The sequence below is a fragment of the Amblyomma mixtum genome, chromosome 10 (genome assembly GCF_055824585.1).
Source record: "Amblyomma mixtum isolate Tamu chromosome 10, ASM5582458v1, whole genome shotgun sequence".
Lineage (NCBI taxonomy): Eukaryota > Metazoa > Arthropoda > Arachnida > Ixodida > Ixodidae > Amblyomma > Amblyomma mixtum.
In genome coordinates, this window is record NC_143021.1 from 40,556,938 (window position 1) to 40,578,496 (window position 21,559).

General features: G+C 46.6%; 3 protein-coding genes across 5 annotated transcripts in view; 2 read left to right on the forward strand and 1 right to left on the reverse strand.

Annotated features, from left to right (window-relative positions):
* The window catches only part of LOC149325644 (carbohydrate sulfotransferase 11-like), a 46,540-nt gene extending 42,116 nt beyond the window's left edge, over positions 1–4,424 (forward strand). The window contains exon 2 of the mRNA XM_089563348.1: positions 3,801–4,424. The gene's annotated coding sequence lies outside the window, so the exon portion shown is untranslated. The remainder of the gene's footprint in view (positions 1–3,800) is intronic.
* Positions 1–21,559, reverse strand: part of slgA (proline dehydrogenase slgA) — a 228,041-nt gene that overhangs the window by 180,220 nt on the left and 26,262 nt on the right. The window lies entirely within an intron of this gene.
* LOC149325645 (uncharacterized) lies at positions 6,433–8,347 on the forward strand. The gene has a single exon (XM_089563353.1). It carries the CDS (start codon positions 6,433–6,435, stop codon positions 7,810–7,812), a length of 1,380 nt encoding a protein of 459 aa, XP_089419479.1. The 3' UTR covers positions 7,813–8,347.

Below are 21,559 nucleotides of genomic sequence, written 5' to 3' on the forward strand. Positions count from 1 at the left end.
TGCAACGCAATCATGATTTCCCTCTGCGGTATCGAGTAAAAAAGGTTGTTGATTGGGGTTTAACGTCCCAAAGCGACTGAGGCTATGAGAGACGCCGTAGTGAAGGGCTCCGGAAATTTCGACCACCTGGGGTTCTTTAACGTGCACTGACATCGCATAGCACACGGGCCTCTAGAATTTCGCTTTCAAGTGTAAGGAGATAGCGCCACCCAGCGGCGTTCGTGAGGAGAAGACAAAGCACGAGGAGCGCGTGCGGAGGGGAACGCGGGGCAGGTCGAAGAGGATTACGTGGCAGAGAAGAGAAGAGCGCGGTGGGCGACGGACGTGGACGAGTTCTGCTGGCTCCCCGAGTTCCGGGCTTGGGCCTTAGCCGCAGACGTCCGGGCCACCAGACCTGGACTTCCATCGTCGAGAGCCTCAACCACCAGGCTCAGGCGCTACTCTTCTCCGTCCATCCGTCAGCTGCTCCACACAGGCCGCTTCTGGCGCCTACGTGACTTTTCCGGGATACCAGACCTGGAAACCGTGCCGGGAGCCCACAGACGCCGACGCTGCGGTAGCGTCGCATCAACATCGGAACGCCAAGAGACTCCTTGACTGCCCGACACCCAGCCAGTCCTCCCCGCTCGTTGCTCGAATAAGAGACAAGTAGTGTGACTTTCCTCTTTGACTTTCTTTTCCCTGTATTGTCCGTAAGCATTTTGTTCTGTTTCTCCGTGTGTTTTTCCCGTGAGTTGTTGCCTTGCTCTCTTGTTCCTTTCCTTTCTTCACTCTCATAATGAAATTGGTATCCTTTCCTATAAAAGCCGCCTCGTTTATTGTTTGTACTTTTGTATTTGTGTAAAATAAGACCTGCAATCCCACAGAGTCCTCACATCAAGAAATTCAGCCACCGCGGCCGGGATCGAACCCGCGTCTTTCGGGTCAGCAGCCGAGCGCCGTAACCACTAAGCCACCGCGGCGGGGTGAGTAAAAAAGGTCTTTTACATCTACTGAAAAGGCAGAAATAACGTGCGGAGCATCTTCGTGGTTCTTAAGGTAGTCCACTACCTCATTAGAATTACTAACCAGTAACGGGTCTTCAATTTTCAAGAGACTTAATTTCTCTTGCAAGAATGTAGAGAGAACGCCTTACAACTGTCCTCAGTGGCACACCCTCCTTATGTGTTTTCGCGGAGAAGAAAACGCTTAGTCCCGCTTCCTTACTGGTGCCTATCTTTTTGCCCAAACTATCCAGTCCCTTCTCTTTACATAACCTTATGGCCTGTTTTTTTGCTTTCTGGCTGGTCACGGTCGGAGCTACAAATTTCTTAGTTAATGCCATTTTTACCTTTTCTTTGTACACACTCTCTGACATGACCACAAATCCCCCCTCCTTATCTGCAACTAGTAGCTTCAGATTGTTCATTCTCAGATACTGAATAGCATCTCTGGCGTGTTCACTCACACTTTTCTGAGTTCCTTTTTGCCTCATAAGGCATTCGAGGCCTTCAAAAATGCACCATCCCTTGTCACTGTCCTTTGCTTTACTTTTCAAACGCTTTCCAACTAGCCCTAGTTTCCGCCTTAATGAGAATTCTAAGCTCGTATTTTTAAAAAAACCGCGGGAACTCGATCTACACGCTGCCAGCATTCTTAAAAGCTTTGGATTATTGTCTTGTGCTGCTGATCTCCCTACTGAATCAGACTAAACGGCCCGGATCCCGTCCCTTTCTTTTTTTTAACTGAACTCCCAGAGTAGGAGGTCCAGCGCATGTGTCGGTTCACCTAACAGCTCCCTGGCTTTCGTGTTGTTACCACAGCCGAGAATGCGCATGTCGGTGTAGTACGGCTCGCAAGCACAAAAGGTGCTTGTGCACGGCTAAGAAGAGATTCGTGGAACGTGCTTCATCATGTCGATCGTGACCTTTGGGTGACCTGTCGATGAAAGCTATATTGTCAAAAACATACAGACCCAGGGGTCTGCTTCGGAGCCCTGCAGCGCGGCTCCTCTCGCATACCCAGAGCCTCTCGAAGTCCTCTAAAGAGGAAGCAAACCCCTTGGGCTGTATATTTTTGACAAACACTGTATGTTTCATGCGAGTAATAAACTAGTTGTAATTGGTCCCGTTGTCTACCTTTGTGTTTTGTCCTTCTTTTTCGTGCAATAAAGATCAAAAAAGAACCAAAACCAACCAGCCCAACAGCAAGTTCTCTTGAGCCAATACCGCCTCCGCTGGCGGCGTCAGCTTTCCTGCAGCAGCACACCATGGTCGCAGAGCAGCTGCTATCACCACCAAGCAATGGATAGTTTTTTTTTAATGCAGCTGCGCTGTGTGTGTGGGAAGATATACTGATGGCACATCGTTCGCGCTTGGCTTCTAGAACTGCTGTAAAAAATCGCCAGGAGAAATAAAAACCTGAGCTTGCACTTAGGATGCATACAGCGAAAACGCCGCAACACTGCTTCACAATCTAGTGCCAAGCAAACCACCGGGAGGAAAAGTATGCATTGTATAATGCATTACCACCAGCGGGCACAAGTTTTCGATGAGGATATTTTTGTAAGATATATGTCGTCAGGTGCAAACACACCCCGCAGGCTGCGAGACTGGACTGCTGATTGTAAGATACACTCCTCACGCATCGCTATCGTAAATGTCTTCCAACAGCATTTCCACAAAACAACCTTATGCATAAAACAACCTGTCCAGCGTTTTCGAAAATAAAAAAAAGGATTGTCGCACACTGTACATTGATGAAGCAGCTCACACCGAGATATAAAAATTAGGATGCCGGGACAATGTAGCGTAAAAAGCAGACAGGCTATATCCTCGCTCCTTAAGAACCATCGTGTCCACCTTATTGTGCTGCCGCATATGTTACACTAAGATGCCTTTGAACACAAGCCGCACTTAAAAAACTTCTTGGCGGCTCCTTTTTATTCCCCATCTTTGTTGGCATCGGAATTCCTTGCGACACTCCCATGATTGCACATGTGCCCGAGGATTCGTCAACCGGGCACAAAGCGACCAGTGCCCCCGGTTCAGGAACCCACCCTGAAATCACCCTCCACTATCGAAACGATCAACTCAAATACCCACCCTGCACAAATCCCTCACCAGACCAGAGCAGGTTACCTATCGGCAATCTCAAACGGGTGCATTCCCAATGTATCTCGCGGAATGCGATCACCGCTGCGCTCTTTTCTGAAACCACCCTCCATCACATCCTATTCGAGTGCCCAGAGGACCAACCACCTCTGAGCTTCCAAATCTGAAAGTCAGTGGGAGACTGCGTTGCTCAGCTTCGGGTGCGCACTCCAAGCCACCTAGCGCTGTCTAACCCCTGCCCTCTTTTCACATCTAAACAAATGTTTGTTCCTCCTCCTCCACACATATTTACGATGCATTAATGTGACGTTTCTTTATTTATTCTTCTTTTTATTGCTCACAGTAGACGACATACCAGCACCCTGCATAGCATCAAGAGCATGCATGCGTTCTTGCACCGTTTCCCTTGTGGCCGTGTTTGACACAGCACTAATGAGCCAAGAAATGCGTGCAGGCACGCCAACTATTGAGATGCTGCATGTGAGTTTGCGGCGAATGCTTCGCTTCAGCATCGCTTATACCGCAGCATCTGTAACGCGACCATTCGTTTGAACAGCAGGATTTGTGCAGCGAGCTTAATCATATTTCCCGGCACCTGCATCTGCTGAGGCTCTGCAGCCGCAGTGTTATTGCTCAAATAGGCGCTTCATAATCCCTCAAAATAGAATGTTTAGAAATGCACATACCACGCATTGCTCTCCCTTACAGGAGCAGCCCCCACTCGCGCCAGGGCTGTAAATTGGCTGCCATTTTGGCCAAGCACTCAAGTTGTGTCCGCCTCCACAACGTGGACGAAAAGAACGTTCAGAGGGGAGCGTTGTTGTGCTCAAAGAGGGCCACCACCAATCAGCACTTCCAGTGGCCAGAGAAAGACGCACTCCAACAGGCACCACCGGATCGCTGCAGCCTTCGATGATATCCCGGAAAGCTTGGTTCGGCTCTCGTTTCGAAAGTGCACTTGACAAAGAGTCTGCACTGTACGAAGAGGACAGCAACCGGGAGGTAAGCGATGACGAGTGAGCGGGAGCAGGTTCGTGGAAATAAACGCCGTTTGCATGCTGCCCCTTCTGTCGTTCTCAATTGTTTCTGTGGCCGGCGTACATTCCAGGAAAGCTTTTTTCTTTTCTACTTGCCCTTTCTGATGCCGACTTCAAAACGTGGCCGGCCTAGATTCCAGTAAATACGCCATTTCACACTCACACTGGCACCACATTCTGCGGCACCGAACTGCTGGGAAGGAGTGCAGAGAGCGAGTGGCTGTCGTCCTCTGCCACGGCAGGGAAGAGCTGCCGCTGGCCTTCCTTGCTTTGCCTCAATACTGCAGCAGTGCGCAAGGGAAGTCGTGTCCCTTCACATGCACTAATGCCTCGTTTTGTGGCAAACCGGCACTCTCTGCACGTGTGGCAAATAGACGCTCTATTCCCTCGAGCACGGATTGATCATGAATCATCGACTGTTCAAGGCCACTATCGAGGAAGCCTATTCATCAACATAATTTTTGTCCATTTTTTATTAGTGTATAATATTTTTTTGCCGTGTTATCCCCACCCTTCATGTAATGTCCCGAAAGGGACCTTTGAGGAAAAATAAATAAATAAATAAATCCGCAGTTATAGCGATTGAAAAAACTGGGGGAGTGGGATGGCACAGACGAATGCTGTCCTTCACCCTGAGTTGCGTGCATAAACCTCGAGCCCTTCACAACGACTGGTGGCAAGTCGGCCAACGTGTAAAAACACCCATCATCGGTCGCATGCACGGGATGTTCGGCTTATGAATCTCACACATCAGGCATCCACTCTGGCAGAGGAGCATAAAGTACAATGACGTGTTGTGGTGGTCCAAAGCGGTATTGGCAAGTCCCTATGCGCCTGGAGCCTACATGTTTATGCTAGGGGGTCGGGATGGGTCGGCCCGACTGCAGGTTGACTCGGCCATTTGGAAGCCGTGTAGGGCCAACGCCTCCTTCCTGGTCGGGCTGGTGGTGAGCAGCGATCTGGGGGGCCGGTAAAGCCCATTGTGGCCCTTGAAATCGTTGTGAGCCTAGCAAAATCCACATGTGGACATGAATCCCCTAAGATAGTCATGAAAGGAACGGGCCCCAAGTGCCAATTATGCGGTCACATCACAGATGACAGAAAAGGCAGTGGACGCTACAGGACCCCGTACAGAGTCAAGATGAGGCTGAAATCGGAGCAGAAGAAGCTGCAAGAAGGACACGAGGGGACGACAGGACAACGCCACAGCAGACCGACATCCACAGGGAGGAGCACCAGCCGCTCAAAATCCTTCCTGAAGCCTGGGAGGAGGAGCACACCTCCAGAAGTTCCTTGTGCGTTTCTCCTCAATCGCCACGCGACCGCAGCAGCCCCGTTTCGATGGAGGCGAAATGCAAAAGGTCTGCTGCACGATGCCTGTTGGAGATCCCCCGGTGGTCGAAATCATGCCTCCACTACGGCACCTCTTTCTCTCTCCACTCCCTCCCTTCCTTCGGTTACTGCGCCACTTCCTCTCCCCAAAAAAGAAGGAGCAGGTCCAGCAGCAGTGGTGAGCTCGGCAGATAAGCAACACACAGAGGAACTGACAAAATTACGAGAGAAAAGAAGAATTTGAAGAAGATGATTGAAAACCTAGAAAATGCACACCCAACAAAATAGTCAGTGACAACAGGGTAACAAACTGTGAACCCAACCGCCAAACAAGACAGAAGAGAAGATGCCCCCAATAAGTAGTGCAGAACATAGCCATAGAAGATGTACGCTAGGTATACTTAATCAGAAGCTACAGGGCAGAAACGTGACAACTCCCTTAAAGAAGTAGCAAAAGAATTCATGGCATGAAGAACACAAATACACGCAGTAGCTATGAATCTAGGGGAGATGGACACACACCTTACGACCATAGCAACAGAAAGGGCCCAGAGAAATGAAATACAAGTTGACCATGGCTGTCACAAACAACAGACACACCATCTGGCAGGGGGTGCCACTGGAAAAGGCTGATCCTGTAACAATTATTAAACTGACGCAATAGCACCACAAGAAGTAGGAACACAAGCAAAATTGGCCATTTACCAAACTATCTGAGATGAAGAAGCAAAAACACAAGTAGCCACTGTTGCTAAAGGAAGCATGGCTACAATAAAACACGAAACAGGAATAAAAGATGTACACCACAACTTGGTTGAGGTAATTAATGCCAAGCAAGGAATTTGTACTCAACATGTACAGCTCAGCGAAGCAAAGAAAGATCAAATTTGGTAACCTAATCCAGAAAGCCAAGAAAACTGCGAATGAGCAAGCACTGGCGATTGTGGGGGTTTCAATGCCCCGCACCCAGCATGCAGGTGTGCAACAGAGAGGGCATCATCATCAAGGGCAGAGCCCTCTGGCAAGAAACGCGACAGATATGCCTCACAGACACATGCAGTCCCGAAAGAGTGGGAAACGTAGGGGAGTACAGGACACCACGTGGTGCAACACTGAAGACCCTATTGAGACAGAAGACCCTATTGAGTGGGCTCGGCAGCAGCGCATCGGAAACGATGTTCAGGAGCCATTTTTGCTTCATTCTTCAGGTGCTGGTGGGCCTGTTGCAAGTGCAGCCACCTGTCTTCTGCTTGCCTGGACTGTCTGCTGTCATCGCCGATATCAACAACGACCTACTGGCACGTGCTGATGTGACAAGCGTCAACAGAATCATCGAACCGGCAGCCAGGATTTCTGCGCATGCCCCGACGTCTGGGACGGCAGAGCACGTGGTTCACCAAGCCTTTAAAAGAAGCCCTGCATCTGCGTTCATCTTCAGTGGGCTCGGCAGCAGCGCATCGGAAACGATGTTCAGGAGCCATTTTTGCTTCATTCTTCAGGTTTGTTCTTATATGCCTACTAAATGCTTCCGCAGCGATAACCGCTGCCTATTGCTGCTGCCTTGCCCACTATGCATTGCGTACTTTTTATCTGATGTCCGGTCATTCACAGAAGATCTATTGTCATGCGGTGACATTGAATCTAACCCCGGTCCAACACAGGAGGATATGTTGCTTCAGCTTGTTTCAGGCCAAACCAATATGACTGCCTCTATTAACCAGTTACTGGAAAAACAGAATACGCTGGAGGATAAAATCGGAGGTTTAGCTGTTCGCATTACCAACCTGGAAGACAAACTATCCTGTCTGGCATCTATAAACAAAGTGGTCAGTGATCTGAAAGAAACGGTAGCTCAACTTGAGCAAGATAATTCATACATGCTAAAAAAAATTGATGATTTAGAAAACAGGAGTAGGAGAAATAACTTGATTGTTTATGGTTTGGAGGAGGGTGCCGAAGAAACTCCTACCAGTCTTCAGAATGCGATCCGGAAAGAAGTCTTTGAAGAAAAATTGAAAGTTGAAATCAATAGCATAGAGAGGTGTCACAGGCTGGGAAAAAAGAAGAAAGATCAAAACCGCCCCGTAATTATGAAGTTTCAGGACTACAGAGAAAAACTTTCGGTGTTACAGGCTTGTTCGAAGCTGAAAGGAACCAAATTCTCTGTGGCTGAAGACTTTTCCAGCCGAGTTCGTGAAATTAGAAAAAAGCTGTGGCAAAGCTGTGCAGTGGAGAAGGCTAACGGCGCTAAAGCCAAACTGATATTTGATAAGCTGGTTATCGACGGTGCTATGTTCGGATGGGACGAAGTGAAGAATGAGCGCTATCGTATATCTAAAGAGAGGGAATGACAGACGCATATTATGAACAAAAGGTTCACACTGATAAACGTCAACTGTCGAAGTATTGTCAGCAAAGCTACGCAACTTGAGGGCCTGCTGTTGACGCATGATGTAGAAATCGCTGCACTCACTGAAACCTGGTTGGGGAAAAATATTTTTGACAGCGAATTCGTACCACAAAACTACAAAGTTTTTCGCAAAGACCGAGATGGAAGGGGCGGTGGAGTGGCCATACTGTTCAAATCTTCACTGCAAGTCTTTAGAATGCCAGATATTGACGATGTAGAAGGCATCTTTTGTAAATTTTACAAAAACAATGTTCGTTACGTTTTAGGAGCCGTGTACAGGCCACCCAATTCCTCTGTAGCACTCCTAGTGAATCTAAAAAAATATATTGAGCGCCATATAAAACAGAATGATAGGCTAATCTTGACTGGCGATTTTAATTTACCAAACATAGAGTGGACTGCCTTTTCGTATTCTAATAACATCATTGAGCAAACTATGCTTGATATTTCTATTGCCTTTGACCTGCTTCAGGTAGTTAAAGCTCCTACTAGAGTCCACAATGGTTCATATTCAATTCTTTATCTATTTTTTGTAAATGGTACTGTCAAAGAAAACGTCGAATGCTATGTAACGACCGGTATTTCTGATCACAAAGCTGTAGTACTCACATTGATGAATGCAAACTTTGATCGCCGAAATACTGTCAGTTTCTTTCCTAATTTTTCTCGTGCACATGATGAATCTATTCTTGATATGCTCGACTTTCATTATGACCGCTTTATGAATTTTAATGGAAATGTGAATGACTTATGGCTCTTTTTCAAAAGTGTTGTCTTTCAGTGTATTGAACGCTTCGTTCCAAAAATTGCAAAAAAGTCACCAAAATGTAACCCTTGGATAACACGAGAGACATTACGCTTACAACGAAAGCTAAAAAGAATGAAAAAAGGGTTAAAAGCAGGAAACTATTCCCAAACGATCATTGATGAACAAACAGAAAAACTAAAACAGCTGATTGCCCATGACAAGGAAAAGTACTTTTCTACTCAGCTACCTACCTTCATTAAAACATGCCCTGAGAAATTCTGGAGGCAGATAACTCCAGCTTCACGATCTCATGATACTTTCAAAGTAAATGGAATATGTGAGCGTGATGATGCTTTGGTGTCCACGGCTTTCAATGACTACTTCAAATCGGTGTTTACGCAGGATGACAGCTCTCTTCCCTGCTATTCCGTGAATTTGCCTTCAATTCCTGATGTTGTGATTTCCAAGGCAGGTGTTCTCAATTTATTATTGAAGCTTGATGTAAAAAAATCTCCCGGACAAGATGACATTCCCAACGCATTCCTGAAGCGTTATGCAGAATGGTGTGCCAAGTACTTATGCATCTTATTTAACAAATCACTAAATGAAGGATCATTACCGGATGACTGGAGAACGGCAAGAATCAAGCCAATTCACAAAACTGGAGACAAAGCATCTATTCAGAATTACCGTCCGATATCGTTAACATCTACAGCATGCAAGGTTTTGGAACACATCATTCATAAACATATAGCAGATTTTCTTGAACAAAACAATTTTCTAACTAATGCACAGCATGGCTTCAGACGAGGATTTTCCACTGCCACTCAGCTAGTACAAACTATACATGATTTTGCGCAGGCAATAAATGAAGGAAAGCAGACTGACGCTATATTTATGGACTTTAAAAAAGCATTTGATAAAGTTTCGGATAACAAGCTTCTTCACAAATTAGGTAATGTACTAAAAAATGACAAATTACTCGCATGGATTACAGCCTACTTAAGAAACCGTCGTCAGTTTGTAGTAGTAAATAATTCCCCTTCCCCTCCAGTTCCTGTTGATTCCGGCGTTCCCCAAGGATCTGTTCTTGGGCCACTCCTCTTCTTGATTTTTATTAATGACATTGTCGATAACATCTCAGTTTCTGTTAGATTGTATGCTGACGATTGTGTGTTATATGAAAAGATTACTACTACTGAGGACCAAGTACGGTTAAATAACGATTTCACTAAGATAATAACATGATGTGACCAATGGCAAATGTGCGTTAATTATGATAAAACAGTGTTCATGCGTATAACCCAGAAAAAGAAGCCTCTTTTGTTTAACTATACTGCTAAAAACAAAGTTCTCTCTCAAGTGAATACTTACAAATACCTAGGTCTGCGGATCTGCAATAACCTCTCCTGGACAGAGCACGTTGACAACGTTACAGCTAATGCCCTACGCAAACTATTTTTCCTCCGACCTGCTCTGAAGCTCGGCCCCCCCAGTGTACGTTCACTTTCGTGTAACACTATTATTCGCCCTATGTTAGAATATGCCGTCATAATCTGGGATCCTTTCACTAAATCTAACATTGCTAAATTAGACAGAGTCCGAAAGAAAGCAGCACGGTTTATTTACAATTCATATAACCGCACATCTATCACTGCACTTCTTAATCAAAGTGGTTTGCTTCCAGTCTTTCACAGAAATCGCATCTGTCGTCTAAAATTTTTATTTCAGTTAATCAAAGGTCAGTACAATATTGACACATCCAATATTATATCGTTCTCCTCAGGGTACAACACAAGACAACGCCATGATTTTACAGTAACACCATTAAACGCACGAATTAACACCTTTAAGTACTTCTTTTTCCCCAGAACGATTACAGACTGGAATAATCTAACTAATGATGCAGTAACCCAAACTTCACTAAAAAGGTTTGAAAGCCACCTTTAACTTTTTTATAATGTCCTACCGCTACATTTCTTTGTTTCGTTTGTACTTTTTGAAATTGTGTTCTTGATCTTAAATTGTTGATCAATTGTTCTTGTATTGTTTGCTTGTTCCTGAGGTCGTTTTTGTTGTTTCCAGAATTTATGTATTGTGTGCCCACCCTGCGAAGGTCTTGTAAAAGATCGCAGTATCAATAAATAAAATAAATAAATAAAATAGAAGGAGAGAGGGAGAAGAAAAGGCAATCACGAAAGAAAGTAAGACTAATCGGTTCATGGTTAGAGCAAAACAAAACTGCGCGAAGGTATCACAGACACAGAGGGCGAAGATACGAAGGAAGCTGCCAAAGAAATACCCGAAGAGGCCCAGAGAGCAAAATTAAACAGGAGAGATGGAGGAGACAACTGTAGACTACATGCTACAACTAATGAACCAAAATCAATATGCAACAATATGGAAGGTCTAGAAAAAACATGGCAGCAGTTACACCATGCAAAAAGTAGTTTACAGCTATAAAGGAACAAAAAAAAAACTACTTGAAGACCAAAAAACGTGCACATAAGGGACATAACCATCGTAAAGCTGCCAGATTATCAAGGCAAAAAAAAAAATCCTGAGCTAGACATGCGAACCGAACAAGCAGACATCGGGGCAGAACAGAGCTGCCTCAAGAACAAATCAGCAGCCAGCCCTGACAGTCATAAGGTGTTGCGAAACTCAATCGCCTAACTCACGAATTACATGCATGAGTGCTGGGAGCGAGGACAATTCCCACAGGTGTGGAATACAGCGCAAATTGTAACGATTCGAAAACAAGGAAAGAAATTACAACCACAAAACTTGGGACCCATCTCCTTAGCATCCTGTGTGGGGAAGCTCATGGAGCATGTCATACAGACAAGCCCATGGAAGGAAAGGGCTTGCATTCACGGTGTGCTTCACACCGGGCTTATCCATGTGGGCTACCAATTAAACACCAAAGAACAGAAGCGGAGACACGACACCGGAGCAATCCCTGGCAAGGGCGTCCGCAGAATTTTTTGCAGGGGGGGGGCCCCGTTGGTGCCCCGGGGGGGGGGGGGGGGGGGGGGTATGTTCGTAGCAGAAAGGCGCTATTTGCGGAGTAAATTTATTTATTTATATATAAATAAAAATTAAACAAAATGCACACATGAAAGAAAAATTACAAACAGCAAATTAAAGCGCGGCTAGGAGAGGTACATTGGAGTTTATCAACGAAGAAACAACTAAAATTAATAAAAATGCAAAAAGATGCTATATCACTTCGTGGAGAAGAGTGCTCAGTCTTGCTGCATACGGGTTCTCGACTCACCCGGATTGATGACCAGCACACAGCACAATATGTTCACAAACACGCAACTACAGTCACTCAGTCAGTCTTCCTTGAACAGCAACTGTAGGCGCCTCGGATTTTTCTGGGCGAATTGCGTAATTACACGTGTGATAAATTCACTTCTGTGCTTCATTACACGCTCTCGGTGCACACTCATCATACACATTGATTGGAAAAACTGTTGAACGCGTACGTTGAAAACAAAAGATGACTATATATACAACGAAAACTTATTTACAAGATAAATGCACGCTCGCAGCTTCATACACCTCGCTCCATCTTGCTTGCGCATCCGCACAGTCGAGCAACCGCACACACACTGCTCTCCGCTCGTCGTTTTCTCGTCCGCTGTCTTGGTTGTTCTCAGCTTCGCTGACAACCGGCCACTAAAAACACCCAAGCACAAACACAGAGGCGCGCACACGTGCAAGGGCTTACTTGCCGCAGTATCCCCGAATGCGCACTTTGGGGGTGAAAGGAACGCCGCGCAACTTCCGAGGGGAAGGGACACTCGCCACTCCAGTCGGAAAATTTGTTTTTGTGTTTTTATGGGGTTCAGAGCCCCAAAACGACTCAGGCTATGAGGGATGGAGTAGTACAGAGTTCCGGGTAATGTCGACCACCTGGGTCTCTTTACCATGCACTGACACGCACAGTACATGGGCGCTGTTGTGATTTGAGGCCCAGCCAGAGGTGACAGGCGAGCCAGGCAGGCGCCATCGGGCTGCGTTGACTAAAGGCGCTGGTTTTCGCAGAAGACGCAAAGAACGCTGGTGTGGGGGCGCCTCGGGAGACTGCGTCGCCGTGAACAAAAGCAGCTAATCCCCTTTGCCGGAGATTCTGAAAGCGGCGCTTCTACCGAACTGCGCTACCCGTGGATCGGAGGAGACAGCGAGCGGCGGCGGCGCCAACTCATCGCCCGCTTGCCCCTGAGCAGCCCGACAAAGCGGGGGTGGACACGGCTGATTTTACCTTCCCTCCTTAAGAATTCATCGGTGACCGGCGTAACGACATAGGCGAAAACAAGATGCCCCGTGCACTGTCTGCCTCCGTGTCGCTATCTCTCTAGAGATCAAAGAAACAGACACCCATCTCAAGGCGGCTCGAAACACATGCTCGCCGGTGCCGCTGTATGTCTGGAACAGGTCGCCCTTCAGTAGAGCTAACGATGGCGTGGTTTGAAAACGGCGGAACGACGCACGCCCGGACGCGGCATTTCGCAGATGTGACCATGCGGGGCTGCTTTTACCCTTTTGACTGAGCGCACCACCGCCCCTGGCGTGCGGCCATCACTCACGGTTCGAGTGAGTGATTTTCCAGGGGGGTGCAGCCGCCCCCCCTTGCCCCCCCCCTCCGGACGCCCATGATCCCTGGCTTGGACTTGACAAAGCCAAGCATCAGGCGACCTTTGAGAATTTACAAGAAACTGGAGTGGGGGAGAGAAAATGTGCATCTAGGACTTCCTCTCAGACAGACAAGCTGGTATGCCAATAGGGGAACACAAGCTGAGTAACAGGCCGCAAGGACCGGCTGTCTCTCCGTTATCATTCAGTACTGCAATGACTGGACTGCCACTGCCCAGAATCAAGGACGTTCCCTACGCGGATGACATCATCCTGTGGACGGCAAGTGGGAATGATGGTCACGTACCCTCCCAGCAGCAGTGGAGGTGGTGGACGAGTACCCACACGACAGCAGGCCAATATTGGACTATGGCAAAGCATGGCCGTCAGTAGGCCCAGAGTTCGAAACGAGTATCTGATATTGGCTGCACCACTCATTGCCGCATCCAATGATGGCCCTGGTTATCCATCGCTTTCCTAGTACTGGCCTTGCTATCACAAAATCCTGGCTATCATGGGCCAAGTTAGCCAGAACTTTCCCACTCTTTGCCATTGTCGGCTGTGCCATCTTAAAATCATGGCTATCACGGGCCATGTTAGCCAGATTTCCCCCACTGTTTGCCAGAATTGGCTGCGGCATTCAAGAAAGCTGCCTATATTGGCCTAGTGTTGGCATCACTCATCACAGTGGTATTAGCCAGAGTTTCTTGTAGTTGACGGTCTCGGCGAGCTAGCAGAAGGTCACTGAGAATTTGGTGCAACGCACGAACCACTGTCGTGAGGACATTCCGGTTTGTGGACGACTTCCTTGTTATCCACAAGCTTCCAAACCAGGAGCAGCACAAGGACGTTGTCGACGGCATCTTCAAGATCTTCTGTGAAGGTCTTGCTGACCTTGAACTTACCAAAGAATTACCGACGGAGAATCAGCTTCAGTTCCTTGATCTACGACTATTCATCGAAGAAGCCCATCTGTGCTGGTGTTATGCACCGCGGTCAAAAAAAGGCCTGCTACCATATTCATCGGCGCACTCGAAACTGGTAAAAAGAGCTGTGGCCACAGGCGCATTGAGGAGTGCCGTGAATAGATCCTGCATTCACCGTCAGCAGCAAAGCGTCCAGACACAGCTGACACGGTTACGTGAAGCTGGTTTCCCGGACGACCTCATCTGTAGCCTTGGCTTCAAGTTACTGAAAGAGTTCCGGCGACCGAACCCCAAGAAGCCTCAAAAAGTAGAGCGGAAGGTAGCCGTCATGCCATATGTCCACGGTGTCAGCCACGCACTAAAGAAAGTGGTGGCGCGAGCTGGAGTGGACTTAGTTTTCAACGCGCCCAGCAAATTATCCAAGTTGTGCAAAATGGTCAACCAAGGCGCTGAAAAAACAGCACGTTGTAAAACAAAGCACAAAGACAAATTCACCGAATGCGACAGTGATGTAGTTTATAAGATCCCCTTGTCATGCGGGGCGTCATATGTTGGGCAGTCAGGACGCTGCGTCAACATACGTCTCATGGAACACGTCGGCAACATCGAAAAAGGATATGGCAGCAAGCTAGCGGGACACGTGTCGGACTGCGAATGCATTCCACACTTTCGACGCTGCAATATTCTGAGAAGATACCCCCGAAAGCTCATGCGAGAGATATACGAAGCGTTCATCATTCAGAAGAATCGTTCCACCTGCGTAAGCACACCATCACTAACGTTGACGAAAAAAGAAATGGGTTATCTGGACAAGCAATGACGACAGAAGTGACAAGATGACGATTTCAAGGCTTTCTTTGTATTTTAGACGATACTTTCTGTATTTATTGCAAGCAAAGCAGTAAATTCCTCAGTTGTCAGTCAGTGCTGTGTCTGTGTGTTTCTTGACTGTGTCCTGTCCCTGCGCACTGTTTTAAAGTTGAAATATGAACCAACTGGCCCCGCTACTTCCCATGATGCATGCTTTTTGTTTTTCACATCACGTTGGTGGTCCTTTATGCGTCTTGAGAACTTCCCTGTCTCACCGATGATTACAGTTCAGGCATGGGATTTTGTAGACGACTCCTGGAAACTGCTCATTTGGTAGTCGGTCTTTCACATTCATTAGCTGATTCCGCAGCTTGCTGACAGGCATGTGGGCCACGCGCAAGTCGTATTTTGAGAACACACGAGACAGCACTTCGCTGATACCAGGCATGTATGGAATGCCTGCTCGTGTTCGATACGTCCTACAATCAGTGGTAGCTGGATGTGCAGCTCGTTCTTGTATCTTTGATATGAAGCGGCTCGGATAACCGTTGGCTGACAGTTCTTCGTGTACTCTTTTTAACTCCTTTTCTTGATCTTCTTGGCCTTTGCAGACACGTGTCGCACGTTTGGTCAGTGACGTGACGACGGAGGCTTTGTGCGCAACCGGATGATTTGAATGAAAATTTAAGTACTGGGCTGTGTGCGTAGGTTTTCTGTACACAGAGAACGAAAGGCGATTGTCCCTCTGCTCAACCAGGACATCCAAGAAGGGAAGGCGGTTTTCTTGCTCAAACTCGGCCGTGAACTTCAAGCTTGGTTCGACACTGTTTAGTTCATGTAGAAACCGTGACGCGTCCTCTTTTCTTAATATGCAAAAACAGTCGTCGACATACCGGTAGAAGACCTTGGGTGCTGGAGTGAAAGCATTCAATACCTTGTCCTCTAGTGCTTCCATGACGAGGTTTGCTGTGGTTACCGATATGGAAGCGCCCATCGCAGTGCCTTGGGTCTGTCTGTAGAACTTTTAATTAAAGGAAAAATACGTATTGCTTAGGCAGAACCGTAGCGGTGTGCTCAGCTCTGGAACGTCGAAGGGCGTACGACTTGCCAGATTGCAGTCCTGCTCCAACGCTTCCTCGCACGTGGAAACGACACTGGTGAAGAGTGCCGTGACGTCGAAGGAGACCATTACGTCTTCTGCGTCCAAGTCATGCAGTTTCTGAACAAAATTTGAACAATTCCCAATGTACGTCCTAGTCTTTCCGGGCTGAACACTTCGTGGAGGTACCCCGAAAGTCGATACAGTGGCGACCTTGCGAAGTCCACTATCGGGCGTAGGGGCACTCCAGGCTTGTGCCCCTACCACTGCCCCTACCTCCAGGCAGCTACCACTGATTGTAGGACGTATCGAACACGAGCAGGCATTTCATACATGCCTGGTATCAGCGAAGCGCTGTCTCGTGTGTTCTCAAAATACGACTTGCGCGTGGCCCACATGCCTGTCAGCAAGCTGCGGAATCAGCTAATGAATGTGAAAGACCGACTTCCAAATGAGCAGTTTCCAGGAGTCGTCTACAAAATCCCATGCCTGAACTGCAATCATGCCTACATCGGTGAGACAGGGAAGTTCTCAAGACGCATAAAGGACCACCAACGTGATGTGAAAAACGAAAAGCATGCCACAAATGCGCTGGCGGGTCATGCACACGACACTGGCCACCAGATTGACTGGGGCAATGCCTCCATCTTATCTAAGGAGAGAAACCTGACGACGCGCCTTCTGCTGGAATCGCTGTTCATCCAGACAACACAAGCAACATTAAACAAGAACGCTGGCCCCATGCCAGGCATCTACGCCCGATCTTTACGTCACATTCTCCGGATATAAATTCGCCACCGCTCCTGTCCTGCTCACTGTGAACAAGAAACCCGTACGGGTTTCGAAACGTCTTTCTTTTTTCGACTATGGTCAGTGACTGCTACTTCACTTCATTAATCAGTTTTGTGTTTGCTGTTTTGATAGCGTTTGTTGTGCTCTCGCGCATGTGCGCCCTGTCCTAATGTTGGCGATTCACCAAGTACAGAATTTTCAGTTGTGCGTTTCCAGCGTTGTCCTGTGCACTTCTCCTCCTTGAGAATGCGTCCTTTTCGCTGGTTTTCTATATAAGATAAACGAAGAACTTAAAAGGGCAATGCTAGAGTTCCAGGATCGCCTATTTAACAAGAGCAGCAATAATCCGAAGATATTTTGGAAAGCAGAGTGGTTTGTTGGGCGAGTTGGTTTACCATATTGAAATATACCTGCGCTTAAAAGACACGGACTGAAAGGTAGAGACACACACACATAGCGCTGGACTTACAACTGAATTTTTATTTGGGAGACACTGCTATTTATGCACACCAGCAGCTGATAACAATGGAAGATGGAAACACCCCGATGATAAAAATCGACAAACTGTCTCGTCACATGTCCAGTCCTACCTTCCCTTTTGCAAAAATGCCCTTTCCTTTGATAGTAGTGAAAGGCACGTGCTACTCACGCATGCAACCCCACTGTCCGCTATGCTGATGGCTTCAATTATTTCACGCGCCATTTGGTCACGGTTCCTGCTTACTATCTTCGTCTCGTTATAGGAAGGTACACATTTACACTCTTGACAATGAACAACCGAATTCCCATCGCCCTTCCGTTCCATGTTCTTCCGATGTTCACGGAGCCGCTCGTTCAAACATCGCCCCGTTTGGCCTACATATGCTTTGCCACATGTAAGCGGCAACCTGTATACCACTCCTTCTGCGCATGCGACCATGGGGACCTGGTGTTTCTTTTTACACCCTTTAGCTTTTCTTTCTGGGTACGTTACTATATTGCATAAGTTTTCCAATTTGTCCGGGGCTGAAAAAACGACCCTAGTTTTTACCTGCGAAGCAATTCTTTTAAGATTATGGGACACCCCATGAATGTACGGAATCACCACCGTTTTCTCCTTTTGTTTTGCTCCCTCCTTGCTAGGCACCGTACCCTTTTTGCCAAATTTCTTGAGCATGCTTTTTGCCACCGACACCAAAACCTGATCCGGATAACCTGCTTCCTTTAGCCTCACCACCTGCTGCTCAAAACTTTCTTTGACTAATTCCGGGCAAGATTTCTTCAACGCATTTTGAAAACATAACCTCACGATTGCCCTCTTCACTAATTTCGAATGTGCAGAGCTGAACGGAAGCAAACCTTTGTTACCTCTAGGCTGGTACATCCAAAATGTCCCATCAGGCGCCAGTGACAGCTTGATATCGAGGAAGCGTATCGTGCCTTCGTTCATTTCTTCATATGTGATTATTAGTGGGTTAAGGGTTTTACTAAAAACAGCAAGTAGCTCTTGCACAGCAGAGTCGTAAATACCGTCAAGGTGATTAAAGACCACTAAAAAGTCATCCACAAACCGGAACACTTTAACACCATCAACTTTGTTTTGATCTCGCAACAGGATAGCCAACTTTCTGTCACATTGGGCAAGGAAAATGTTACTTAGAACTGGCGCGATACACGACCCGATGCAAACTCCCTTCTTCTGCCGATAAACCACATCATTCCAAGTGACGCACGTGGCAGCCAAATAGAAGGACAACATTTCCAGAAAATTGCTCACGCACATTCCCGTTTCATTTTGGAATGCTACACTTCCAAACTGATCAATGCAATCAGCCACGCATTGAAGCAACTCCTGATGTGGCAAGGAATAATATAGATCCTTTATATCGAACGAGCACGCCATGAACCGACTGTCTTTGTGATTGTCAAGAAAAGTTATAATCTGTTGGGAATCCTTCACCAAAAACGGATCATCGATGCTCAGTAGGTTGAGCTTGCCTTTAAGAAATTCAGCAATTGACTTTTGCCATGTTCCCGACTCAGATACGATAACCCTTAGGGGACAATCAGGCTTGTGGGTCTTAGCCGTAAACATAAATTTTAGACTATTGCATTCACTCTTGTCTATACTTGAAACGAGTCTAGTTAATTCCAGTTTTTCACAGTTTCTTCCCCTTTGCTTTCAAGCTTCGTAAGGAATTACGGGGAAGTTTCTCAAAAACTCCAAAGCTTTTTTACCAAACATCTCTTTCGTTAAAACAACGAAGCCACCATCCTTGTCTGCAGTAAGTAAACATAAAGAGTCATCCCGCAGCACTGAAATAACCCGCCCTATTGGAAGACTGGTTTTCGCAGGCTTACATCTTGAAAGAACGTCCACTCCCTCTGATATGCATCGTTCACTCTCGGACGTTGGAGCAAACCTTGCAACTTGGCGCACGAGGGACAGCAGCTCAGGCGCGGACTTCCGTGGTTCCACGGCGAACTTGGGGCCAAGTGAGAGCACCCGCTGCACATCCTGAGGCAGGCGAACGTCGTCTAGGGTGTGAACTGCTTTCACTTCCTGCTTTCACTGCTTTCACTGTTGCGAGATCAAAACAAAGTTGATGGTGTTAAAGTGTTCCGGTTTGTGGATGACTTTTTAGTGGTCTTTAATCACCTTGACGGTATTTACGACTCTGCTGTGCAAGAGCTACTTGCTGTTTTTAGTAAAACCCTTAACCCACTAATAATCACATATGAAGAAATGAACGAAGGCACGATACGCTTCCTCGATATCAAGCTGTCACTGGCGCCTGATGGGACATTTTGGATGTACCAGCCTAGAGGTAACAAAGGTTTGCTTCCGTTCAGCTCTGCACATTCGAAATTAGTGAAGAGGGCAATCGTGAGGTTATGTTTTCAAAATGCGTTGAAGAAATCTTGCCCGGAATTAGTCAAAGAAAGTTTTGAGCAGCAGGTGGTGAGGCTAAAGGAAGCAGGTTATCCGGATCAGGTTTTGGTGTCGGTGGCAAAAAGCATGCTCAAGAAATTTGGCAAAAAGGGTACGGTGCCTAGCAAGGAGGGAGCAAAACAAAAGGAGAAAACGGTGGTGATTCCGTACATTCATGGGGTGTCCCATAATCTTAAAAGAATTGCTTCGCAGGTAAAAACTAGGGTCGTTTTTTCAGCCCCGGACAAATTGGAAAACTTATGCAAAATAGTAACGTACCCAGAAAGAAAAGCTAAGGGGTGTAAAAAGAAACACCAAGTCCCCATGGTCGCATGCGCAGAAGGAGTGGTATACAGGTTGCCGCTTACATGTGGCAAAGCATATGTAGGCCAAACGGGGCGATGTTTGAACGAGCGGCTCCGTGAACATCGGAAGAACATGGAACGGAAGGGCGATGGGAATTCGGTTGTTCATTGTCAAGAGTGTAAATGTGTACCTTCCTATAACGAGACGAAGATAGTAAGCAGGAACCGTGACCAAACGGCGCGTGAAATAATTGAAGCCATCAGCATAGCGGACAGTGGGGTTGCATGCGTGAGTAGCACGTGCCTTTCACTACTATCAAAGGAAAGGGCATTTTTGCAAAAGGGAAGGTAGGACTGGACATGTGACGAGACAGTTTGTCGATTTTTATCATCGGGGTGTTTCCATCTTCCATTGTTATCAGCTGCTGGTGTGCATAAATAGCAGTGTCTCCCAAATAAAAATTCAGTTGTAAGTCCAGCGCTATGTGTGTGTGTCTCTATCTTTCAGTCCGTGTCTTTTAAGCGCAGGTATATTTCAATATTTTGGAAAGTTCTAAACAACACATTTCTCAATAAGAGACCAACCTCTGTGAACTGACGACCGACAGTAACACTGTCTCGGGCAGCGGTCTTGCTGAGAAGTTTAATGCCTTTTTTATAAGGGTAGCGGATCGGGCTAGTTGGTGCAGATTTGACATTTTTCGAAGCGCTAAAGCAACAAGGATCCAGAGGGAACAGACAGGGACGAGCGCTTTATTGAAGAAAGGGCCCGTTGAACTAGAAATGAAGTTCAGAAGGGTAGCGGATCGGGCTAGTTGGTGCAGATTTGACATTTTTCGAAGCGCTAAAGCAACAAGGATCCAGAGGGAACAGACAGGGACGAGTGCTTTGTCCCATCAGGATAAGTTTTGTCCCATCAGGATGCCCAACGGAAGTTCTCAGCTATGCCTCCAACAGAGCGGGTCAGTCAATCACCTTTGAATTAACAGACGCTAATGAAGTGTTTACTATTATTATGAATCTCAAATCAACTTCCAGCACTGACTATAATGGTTTCCAAATAAGACCTATCAAATTTGTAGTCGACATCATAGCCCCTTGTCTCGTTCATATTTTTAATCTATCAATTTCATGTGCGATACTCCCCCAAAGAATGAGAATGGCTAAAGTATGTGTCATTTTTAAGGTCGGAGAAAAAAATTACCTAGCCAACTATCGCCCCATTTCTATCTTGCCTGTGTTCTCAAAAACCTCCAAAAAAATTTATTGAAAAGAGCATAACCATTCCTCGCTACCTGAATCCCAGTTCAATTTTTGAAAGGGGAAATCCAACTATCGCCCCATTTCTATCTTGCCAGTGTTCTCGAAAGCCTTCAAAAAAATATTATTGAAAAGAGCATAAACATTCCTTGCTATCTGAATCCCAGTTCGCTTTTTGAAAGGGAAAATCAAC